The 12,116-nt window shown below is 25.4% G+C and overlaps 1 protein-coding gene across 3 annotated transcripts in view; it reads left to right on the top strand.

Annotated features, from left to right (window-relative positions):
• LOC122503301 (protein sickie) overlaps positions 1–12,116 on the top strand; it is a 522,267-nt gene that overhangs the window by 270,746 nt on the left and 239,405 nt on the right. For all 3 annotated transcript variants that reach the window (XM_043613785.1, XM_043613784.1, XM_043613786.1), the window contains 2 exons: positions 5,689–5,845; positions 6,180–7,527. In XM_043613785.1, coding sequence (XP_043469720.1) covers positions 5,689–5,845; positions 6,180–7,527 — 1,505 coding nt within the window. The remainder of the gene's footprint in view (positions 1–5,688; positions 5,846–6,179; positions 7,528–12,116) is intronic.

Below are 12,116 nucleotides of genomic sequence, written 5' to 3'. Positions count from 1 at the left end.
CAGGGTGGCCAAGCAATAAATAATGTTGTAAATCTGCTCGATTTTTGCATCAATCGAATCGCAATTTTAAGTCACTGAACAAAATTTTATCTACTTTCGAAAAATAAAAAAAATAAAATTTTTTTTACATTTCTTCTTGTTTATTTATAACAATTAAAAAACTATGTTCAACACTACTGAAAAACGTTCGGATGTTATTTTGTATATTGCAAAAAAATAAAAATGAAATCATGAAAGTTTCACAATAAAATTGTTTTATGTCAATAAATACAACATATTTTGATGTTACAATGAATTTTCTATTTGTTTAAACAAATTATTGTTGTTATTTACCAACTTTTTACAGAATGCACTTAGAAAGTTGCAGTTTTTTTCTAATTTTGCAATTTATTAATCTTATATGATCACAAATAAAGAGTAAAAATTGAATTATTATTTAAACAATTTTAAAACAAATTATTGTTGCTATTTACCAACTTTTTACAGAATACACCTAGAAAGTTGCAGTTTTTTCCTAATTTTGCAATTTACTAAACCTTATATGATTATAAATAAAAAAATCAAAATTGAATTGTTATTTAAACCATTTTTAAACAAATTAATAATTCGTTTATAAATTGTAATATGTAATAATATAAGGTTTAGTAAATTGCAAAATTAGGAAAAAACTGCAACTTTCTAGGTGTATTCTGTAAAAAGTTGGTAAATAGCAACAATAATTTGTTTTAAAATTGTTTAAATATTAATTCAATTTTTACTCTTTATTTGTGATCATATAAGGTTTAGTAAATTGCAAAATTAGGAAAAAACTGCAACTTTCTAGGTGTATTCTGTAAAAAGTTGGTAAATAACAACAATAATTTGTTTAAATAATTTTTTACTAATATTTATGATTCATTTCAATAAATATTTTCTTTAATTTATTGATTTAATACTAAGTAACGTTAAAAAAAGAAAAGTTTTCAAAAATTTTCTAATCTCTTTGTTTATTTGAAAATTATATGTTTTTGCAATAACAAATTTTTTAAACAATTGCAATATGCATAAAACCTTTATTAAAATACAGCAATTGTATTAACACATAGTTATTTACAAAAAGTTTGATGAATTTTAATCGTTTTTGGAATATAAAAGTAAAAAAGCGTTTGGCCACCCCGGGTGGCCATCCGGTAGCCCGCGTATACAAAAATCTTTGGTAGCGCGAAGGTTAATATAAAAATTAAAATTCTTTTGAAGGATTCAATTATATTTATAAATAATACAATTTTTTGTATGGAATTCAATTATTTTCATAAAAATTAAAGCTCATTGTACAATTTCGGTTATGTTTAATTTTAATACAATTTAAAACAAATTCCTCCAAAAATGCAATTATTCTGGAAAAAATTCTGGAAAATTTTATTAAAATTCACCAAAAAATTCAATATTATTTAAAAAAAATTTTTTTAAATTCTGTATATGAATTTAATTTTAAGAAATATTCAATTATTTAATAAATTATTTCTTTTTGTATTTAAAAAATTGAATTCTCGTAGAGTTGTCTAACAAAAATTTATTTAAAAATAAATTTCAGTTAAAGTTTTAGATAATTGTTTTCTCATTTTTATTTCGTGAGTGAATTTGTTTTATTAAAGCCAAATGAATAAAATACCAATGAAATTCCATTTAGGTAATCATTTACAAAAATAATTATTTTCTAATTCCACAATAAAATACCAAAGAAATACCATTGAGGTAATCATTTATAAATATATGATTATTTTCTAATTCTACAATTTCTTCAATATCAAAATTTTGATAACTATTCACAAGCGGCAGAGTAATTGAATAATAATAATAACAAGAAAAATAATAATGATAACGGTAAAAAGTAAACGGTAAAAAAGGAGTAAATATAAAAATTTTCAGCGATTCGTGAGAGATTTGAAAATATGAAAAAAGAGAAAAGTATTGTAATGGAAAAAATGGAATTTTCTCTTTGGCGTGAATAGACCGCTTGAATGATGAATCTGTATGGGCCTTTGAATTAGGTTCATCATTACCGAGAATCCGCTGCAAAGCGTCAATGAATGCTTTTTGAATGATAAACGTCAAACGTGACGAGAAAACGAAGCAGAGAGAGAGAGAGAGAGAGAAACGTCGTTTACAACCAAAGCAATAATTACTATACTAGGTCCTTCAATTTTTATTATTTTTTATTTTTCTACTATTTGTTATACAGTTATTTATTATTTATAAGTCCTTCCTTTCCCAAAATAATCCCCCTCTATAAATTACAGAAAATATTCGAGGGCTATATTTTTATTACATTTAATTAAAACTAACAAGTACTTCCTGATTTAACGATCCTCAAGGTCTCAAAAATACGTTTTTCGAAACTCGATGTCATTTGCAATCTTTTTTTTCGTTTTTTTTTTATTATAACTCCAGAATCATTCAAAGAGGAAAATTTTTTCTTCGAACCTATCAGTGTCGAAATATTTACGAACAAATATTTACAAACAATTTGAATGCAAAAACATATCGTGAATGTATTATATGAAAAAACGATAATCCAATGTGGAAAAATTTGTCAACGGGAATATTTTGATTAGACTTATCTCAATCGTCATATTTATATGGAGATTAATTCCAATAGAGGACTAATACTTGAACACTAAGCAGATGCAGCAGTTTCGGTTTATTTTATTCGGCTAACGGTGAATTTAAAGCGAGAGCGAGAAAGAACGTGCGATTATAATGTGATTAATGAAGCAGTCAATCATCCGTTTATTGAGCAGTGACCAATATCGTCCAACACGCGAGAAAATAATAGCAGTTTGCGTGTAGGAGGAAAAGAACGATCACAATAATAGACTTATCGTGCAATTTTTTAATTAAAATGCCTTTCGTGTTAATAGTGCGATGCGATTTCAATTAGTTTTTTTTTTTTTTTTTTTTTTTTTTTTTTGTAAATTTTTTCAAATCTTGTACTTTTTAGAATTTTAAGCATTATGTTTTTCTTCTTATGCAACAAATTTTATTAAATTGCAAACTTTTTCCGTCTCGCAAGAAGCGAACTAGGTTCGTAAATCCCGTAAAGGTCCGTCAATTTGCTCCGTCAATTGAAATTCAATTATTTTCAAAAGTAATAAAATTCTTCACAGAAATTCAATTATGTTAAAAAAATTTTTTAAAGTCTCGTCAAAATTTCAATCTTCTTTATGAATAAGAAAATTGTTCTCCGAAATTCAGTTATTTTCTAAAATTTCAATAAAATTCTTGTCAAAAATTCAATTATTTTCAAAAATTTCAATAAAATTCTTGGCATAATTTCAATTATTTTCAAAATTTTTCCTTAATTCAATTTCAATATCTACTATTTTAATAAAATTTTCGAAAAAAATAAATTTATTTTTAATACCATTGCGTTAAATGCAATTTTACAGATTTTTGGGACCCCTTCCCTAAATTGGTAACGTAGTTTATGGATGGCCCCTTATTCTTAAAAATTTTTAAATTCTTCGAAAGATTTCAATTATTTTAATAAATATTAAAATTCTTCACAGAAATTCAATTATTTTCATAAATACATATTACAATTTTTTTAAGAGATTTAATTATGTTTATAAATAATAAAATTCTTCCTGGAAATTCAATTTTCAGGAATTTTAATAAAATTCTTCGCAAAATTATGTTCATAAATAATAAAATTCTTCCTACAAATTTAATTTTCAGGAATTTTAATAAAATTCTTTGCAAAATTCAATTATTTTCATGATTAACAATATTCATCACAAGAATTCTATTATTTTTAAAAGCAATAAAAGTTTTAGCTGAAATTCAATTATTTTCAAAAATTTTAATCAAATTCTTTTCAAAATTTCAATTATTTTCAAAAAATTTTCTCAATGCAATGACTATCTACTATTTTAATAAAATTTCCTAAAAGAATTTAATTATTCTTAAAATTTTTATTAAAATTCATTGAAAGGATTCAATTATTTTCAAAAATAATATAATTCTTCGCAGAAATTGAATTATGTTAAAAAATTTACAAAAATTCTCGTTAAAATTTCAATTATTTTTATAAATAATAAAATTTTTCAAGAATTCAATTATTTAAAATTTTTTCCACAAAAATCTTTATAGGAATTCAATTTTAAAAAAACAATCAATTATTTAATTAATAATTAAGTTTTGAATTCAATTATTTTCAATAATTTTTCTCAATTTAATGATTATTTACTATTTTAAAAAAATTTCTATTTTCATAAATAATAAAACTCAAGGCAGAATTTCAATTATTTTTAAAACAATTTTAATTAAATTCCTCGAAAAATGTAATTATTTTTAAAAAATTTATTAAAATTCGTCGAAAGAATTCAATTATTTAAAAATTTGTATATAAAATTCTTCATAAGAAATCAATTTTAAAAAACATTTAATAAATTATTTGTTTTTGTCTTTAAATAATTGAATTCTCATAGAATTTTCTAATGAAAATTGATTTAAAAACGAATTTTACCTAAAATTTTATATAATAATTGATTATTAAAAGCATTATAGCATGAATTTTTTTTAGAAATAATTGAATTTTGAAAAGTTTTCAAATTAATATATGTTTTATGAAAATAGATTTTTTCTAAGTATAAAAGTGAGATAAATACCTTATAAAGATACAAGAAGTTTTGATTCTGTGTTTACAACTTTACAATACAATTTTTCTTTTCCTTACATGAAGAAACTTAATTCAGAGTTTTAAGTAAAATTTTTTCTTAGTTGACTCGGAATGGTTATAATTATTTTTGTCAGTATACCGCAATTAAATTTTAATTTTTGGTCCGTAAAAGTCCGTATTTTTAAATACTTTCACAGATTCAAGCCCTGGTCTCTGAAGTTAGCGTCGACACTCATCGGTGTCGAAAACTGTTATTTAAAATAATAAATTTTTATTTTTAGAGCCAAAAATGTCGCTAAACTTCTATTATTCACCTTGGGAGTTAAAAAAACGTTCGGAACTCCAAAAACCAAAGAAATAATTCTATTCCTTATTTTGATTTCGGAAAAGAAAATTTCGACCGATTTCGACACTGAGAGTCATGGACCTAAACACTTCAAGGACCTAAACTTTTTAGTATTTCGACCTTTATATTTATTCGATCTAGAAACAATAATAATACTTAAAATAAAACAAATTGGAGACTAATTATAATGCTAACTCTAATGTTAAATCTAATAACAAGTTTTGTGATAATATTTAGATGAAAATAGTCGCACAAATTAGTCTTCATTATTTACTCATGAAGTCAACATTTGAGAGAGAACTGTCAATATTTCTCCACGCAAAATTAGTCAATATTATCGAATGAATGTCAAACAATATTTCCCTTCGAAAATTACAGTCAATATTCAACAATAAGAGCAAATTTGATATTCTCGATGTAGAGAATGTCATTAGATAGAGTATAATTGATGTTATAGGCATGGCAGACGAAAAAAGATTCCGGTGAAATTTCTTGTTGCAATTTAAGTCTCTCTTTTGCATTTTTGACCTTTGGTGCTTAAGTACTTTTGCCACAATTTACAAGTCTCTGTCTGATGTTGGTACACACTCGCCAGAGACTAGAGACTAGAGACTACTTTATGAGGTAAATGTTGCCTCTCTCGTAAACACCAAAGTCACGATGAAATCTTTGCTTGTTACAGGAGGCTTGAAGCACGGAAACGGGGGTATTGGCAGTGCGAGCAGTTCGAGAAGTACAAGTCCAAGTCAACAGCAACCACCACAAAGCGTACTTTCCTTTATTCCACAGCCAAGAAGTCAAAACTCAACCAACAGACAACCAGCAGCCACTACCCCGAGGTAAGAACAATATTTATCTAGTGCTCTCACTGTGACTGATTGTCAGCTCCCCTCTCTCGATCCTTGTATAAACCTATAAATCCATCAACCCGCACCTTCCAAATATACTTTGAGACACTTTTCCCCGACTTGCTTTATTCACCACCAGTGCTTCAAAAATCGAAGTAGCGAAAAAGCGTCTTGCAAGAATAACGATTCAACTCTGATCCACTCTAGTTGAAAATAGAGTAATGTTGAAAATTTTTTTTTAACTTTAGTTGGATGAAAATAAATTAAAAATAATAATTACCTTACAGTTTTTAAATTTTATACTAACGGAAATGTAATTTTTCAGCCCTCGGACATCGACAGTGGGCCGTCCAATTGGCTTACGAGCCCCGCAGCAATCGCCTTACGCAACGCCAACACCTCCAGTTCAACAGAACAAAAATTCAGTTCTCGATAAATTCAAACTCTTCAACAACAAGGACAAAAATCAAGATCGCTCGAAACAAACGTCCTCAGGCGTCTCGAAACGAACCTCCAGCTCCTCAGGCTTCTCATCGGCACGTTCGGAGCACTCGGACAGCTCAACGTCACTCTGCGATCAAACTAAAGCACAATTAGAAGCGCCAAAATCAAAAAATCTCAAATCAAAACTCCAGGCAAAACCCTCGAAGCAAGTGAGTCCAAAATCGGCTCGCAAGGAACAAGCCAAGGCCCAGACGAAAATCGGCCGAACGAAAGCCTCCGAAAAACTCCTCTACAATCCCCCCATCGAGGATGTCAAGACGAACAGCAAAATTGCCAATATCGGCGCCAAACTCAGTGGCGAGAAACGTGTCTCTATCGATCTTCTAAAGCAACCTTCGTCACTCACCCAAAAAGCATCCCTCCCACCACCAAAGCAAATACCTCAGGAAACAAAGTGCCAACCAGCCGCTAAAATCGAACCAAAATCCATTCAAAAACCGAAAATGGAATTCCCCGCCAAAATGCATCTCAAATCACCAATTAACGGTTTAAACAAGGACATTATCATGCAAAAGGATCTCGTCACAAATTCAGATGCTATCAAAGACGAACGCGAATTGAAAGAGAAGGCGATGAATCAGACAAATCAGAGTTTATCCGCGGAGAAAGAGATGACAAAAGACAAACCAATTTCAAACCAAACTAACGATCTGATAATAGAGAAGAATGAATTGAAATCAACAATGGAAAATAAAAGTAATTCCGAATACAAAGCAATCAATCCAGACGAGATGCCTGTTCAAATTCAAATTCCCAATAGTCCATTGAATAAACACGTTCTAAACAGCCCTCCACCTTCTACTCATCCTTCGAGTACGAATTTAGCGCCGGGAATTAGTCCAGGCTCGAGCATACCAAAACCCACGGCACTAGTGAAAGGAACCTCGAAACCGCCGAAGGAGAATAATGTGCCGAACATTCCAACGCCGACAAAACACAAAAGCGATACGCTACACCGGAAACTCGATCCAAATACGGTAGCAATGGTCTCGCCAATGCCCAGCATCTCTGATCTTATGTCGGAAAGTTCGCACAGCAATTCCAATAGTACTGGGCAAAGTAATTCGAGTGATGGGAGCGTTATTTACAGACCTAGCAGCGAGAGTGGAAGTGAAATTAAAACCATTCCGAATAGAAAGATTGAGACGACCTTTGAGCAAATGGAGAAGGTCAGTGACACTGTCAAGAGCGGTGTAATGTTTTTGTTATGGCGATTTTACTTCTTTTTTTCTTTTTTTTATTAGAGCTATCGATCTTATTTGTAATTATATAGTTGAGGCAAAAGGTGTAATTAGATGAAGAGGGAGGATCTCTCATGCGCGTCTCAGTCGCGTGTTGATTTTGCGCTTCCTATACAGTTTGTCTCGAACGATTAATTAGATGATATAGGAAAACTGTAATTAGTTTATCAATTTACACATCATAATCTTTCACGTTGGATTTCAAGCTTCATTTTTTTTCAAGACTTGCAAAAATTTATTATTTTAGGCTTCGCACTCATCTACTAAAACCTATTATTTACTACCTTTTTTTAAAATTTGCTACAATTTGGATACTTTTTTAGATTTATGACACAAAAAGCTACTTTTTTTCTATGTTTGAGAATTTACACTACTTTAAATTCGTTAACGAAAAAAAAAGCTTATTCTCAAAAATTTTAATAATATTCTTAAATAAATATTAAATTTTATAAAAGTAGGTTTTTACAATTTGGAAAGAAAATGTGATAAAGAAGAATTTTGTTACTAAAAATACTAAAATTTAGAAAAAAAGTTGTCAAATTTAGTATAATTATAAATTATAACAAATATCAAAAAACATAATCAAGTTTTACTATAATTTTACTAAATTTACAAAAAGTTTTTTCAAGTCTTAGTATTTTTCATATAAAAACTTCGGTTTTTCATTTTATCATATATGTTTTTTTAAAAAGCCACTAAAAACTGCGAAAAATTAAAAAAGGACAGTACGAAAAATACTAATAAAATAATAATTTTAATTATTATTATAGTAATAATACTAAATAATATTTATAAATAAACATTCTATAATTTATATGACATTTTGTTAATATATATTGTTAATAATAACCACGAAGAAAATACAAAATAAAAACAAAAGTAAAATTCAAATTTTTAATTTATTCCAAGTTATTTTCTATAATTGTAATTTATGGAATTATGAATGTTTACTATTATTATTAATTATTATTAATTACTATTATTATTATTTAATAACAATAACAATAATTAAATTAGTCTTATAATTGTTATAAATAATTATAAAAATAATAAAATAATAATAATAAATTGTTCAAAACAAAACAAAATATTTTGAAAGATTAGTAATTATTCAAAATTTATTTATTTATAACAATATCAGTGACTAACATCGGAAAAATTAAAAAAAAATAAATTTTATATATTTTTCTGCTTTTTGTACTATTGTCAATTTTTAAAATATTGAAATAGTAAAAAAAAAGAAAATAGAAAATAATAAATACTAACAATAATTATTAAATATATGTAGGTAATGAATTGTAATTTACATTTCTTAGTGGTTCCTATATTTATTTTCGGTTATTATTCAAAATCTAAAATTAAGAAATTTTTTTAGACAGTAAATTAAAGTATTACATATACCTAGAATTATACTAAATTTCACATAAGTTTTTTTAAAGTTTAGTATTTTTTAATAAAAATTACGCATTTTTTCTCCCAAATTATAAAATACTTTTAGGTACATAATTTAATAAATATTCTCTCTCCGTGTAAGTTTTGTATACTTGTAAAAAATTATAGACAGAAAAATAATTTATTTGATTCAAATAACCGATTACTTGTCTATCATTAAATATTCATTTACTTAAATTAAATAATTTTTTATTCAAATCAATTAAATCGTATTTGTTTTAAATACTAAAATTATTGATTCAAATCCAATTTACACAAGGAAAGAAAATAAATAAATTTTTAAAAATTATTTCCCAATTTGGGAAGAAAAATCCCAAAGAAAAAGTTTTTATATCAAAAATACTGAAATTGAGAAAATTTTTTGTGAAATTTAGTATAATTTTACTAAATTTCCCACAAGTTTTTTGAAATTTTAATATTTTTCACAATAAAAATTTTGGCTTGTATTTTCTTCTCAAAGCAAATTGTAAAAGAATTTTTTTAAAATATAATATTTATTTTCTTTTCATATACAGTCGACTCTCGATAAAATTGAATCTTATATAATATAAGAAATAGAAAAAAAATTGAAATCATCGAGGTTTTTATTTATTGAATATTTTAAGTATCAAAAATTTCTTAATGAGCCAAAAAAACAAATTCAATTTATTGAAAAATTCTATTTATCAAAACTTTAACTTTCGAAAATTGGCTATACTTGATTCAAATAAAAATTATTTGATTTAAATAAACATTTATTTAGATATGTAGACAAGTAATCGATTATTTAAGTCAAAAAAAATTTATTTTTTATTGTAAATTAAAATTGGATATTTGGCTTATTTTCAAAAATAATAATTTAAATAATAAATAATCGTCAAAACACAATTCAAATCTGTAATACACCGGAAAAGTTTTTAACGAGTAATCGAAAAACTTAGGTTTCAATTTTTATTTTTCATTTTATTATAAATTTCTTAAAAGTACCTAAATAATTAATAATTATTATTTTAAATTATTTTTAAGCAATTGAATTGTCATTAGTGCAAAAGATAGTTTTAAATAGTTAAAAAAAAATTTTTTTTTAATATTGAATTTTGCTTTCACATATAGAGCAAGGATTGATCTGTTTTTTGTAAAAGAAAAAATGATATGATTTTTGCACAATTGTCTGGTCTGTATGAAATTATTAAAAATTTAATTAATCTATTTGAAGAATCGTGATATTAAAAGACTCAGAATATATATTTAAATCGCAAAAATATGTAAATTTCTTCTTTGAATTATTAATCCTTGAACAAAACATGATATAATACAGGGTTAATAAATAATAGTCGGGTTAAATTTTCGTTTTCACTTTAATATGCTTTTAAATTCAAATTAACATTAATACTAATTTAACTGTTTTATTTAAAATTAAATTAATTTAAAATTCGATTAATTTTTAATGATAAAAATTTAATTTATTAAAAAGTAGATAAATTTTAAATCAGATATTATTTTTTAATTTACTTTAAATTAATCCTTTAAATGTTTAAATTAATAACTCAAATCTGTGTTAAATAAGAAACTTTTCTTAAGATGACAAATTTACTTTTCTATTTCAAAAGAAGCGAATAAAAGCAACCGAAAATGTAATTAATCCGTCTCAATATAAGTAGATAATTATTTCGATTTAACTTAAATGAGGGTAATTAAATTCAATTGCTTAATTTCTCCAGTTAAAAAATAGTCTCACTAAATTAATATCCGTTTTGTTCAACTGGAAAAATGAAGTTCATTAATTGTCTTCTAATTAATTTTCAAGAAAAAAAATAGCTCATTTCAAAGATAACATGAAAGATTTATTAAGTGCACATATGTAATACTTTTATTTAGTTTTTCCTGCGATGAAAGTAAAAAAAAATATAATAAAATAAAAATAAATGAAATTTATACAAATAAAATTATTTTGCAATAATAAAAATAAAAAATTGTAAAATTTTTTTAGGTAAAAAATAAAAATTAATGGATAAAATTATTCTGCAGTGTTCAAATTTTTGTAACGAAAAAAATTGATGTAATTGAAAGATTTTGATGTGTAATTTTAGCAAGAACTAATTTTAACAACATTATCTTATTTACTAAAAAAATTTCGATATTTTTGGCTCAAATTGAAGCTCAAACAAACGACAAGAATCATTTGTTTTCTTTTAGCAAAATTATAAACAATTTTTAAACTAAGAAACATAAACGTAGAAGAAATTCGTTTTCTTAGACAATTGAGATTCTTTACAGAAAAAGGATCAAGAAGATTTAAAATTTCGTTCGACATTAATTGAATAATATTCAACAATATTATAAACAATTTTCAAATTGTTTATAACTAAAAAAAATTACGATCGAGGAAAAGTTTTGTATTTTCTAAATTCATTTTGAATATACAAAAATCCATTTGGCGAAGGAAGAAAGAATTTTTCCCACAATTGTGTTATTTCGTTTGCAAATTGTTAATAAAAATTGTTTAATACAACATTGTTGAACATTTTTTAATTAATGTTATGGATAAAACTTTGTATCTTCTCAATCCAGTTTGAGTTAAGAAATAAAATCTAAAGTTTTTTTAGGGATAAAAAAATGAATTTTTGCTACGTTTATGTAAAATCCGTACAATGAGTGGCCCCTTAAGAAAATGTTTGGTTTATCTCATTGCCAAATTAGCAGCCAAACATTTATTTATAAAGCACAAAGTAAAAGCAATTTTATTTTATTTTTAAAGTTAAGAATGAGACAAAAGTAGAAAATTGTAAATAAAAAACATTTAAATAAAAGAATTATATTGTAGAAAAATATAATGATTGGCCCTAAAGACACAATTATTGGCCTCTAAAATATTTCATACACAGTTTCGAAACGCGGAAATGTATAATTAAATTAAAATTAATGATGAAAGGCAACACAATACTGATTGTAAAAATCTCTGATTAATTGTGTCAAGTTTAATAACTACGGTTGATAAAATCATTTGATATAAATTATTTCTCATTATACTTATTTTCTAACTAGACGGACAATCTTTGTACAGAGACCAACCATCGTACGAATTA

The sequence above is a fragment of the Leptopilina heterotoma genome, unplaced genomic scaffold (genome assembly GCF_015476425.1).
Source record: "Leptopilina heterotoma isolate Lh14 unplaced genomic scaffold, ASM1547642v1 Lhet_26, whole genome shotgun sequence".
Taxonomy (NCBI): Eukaryota; Metazoa; Arthropoda; class Insecta; order Hymenoptera; family Figitidae; genus Leptopilina; species Leptopilina heterotoma.
This window is presented reverse-complemented; position numbering and strand designations above follow the sequence as displayed.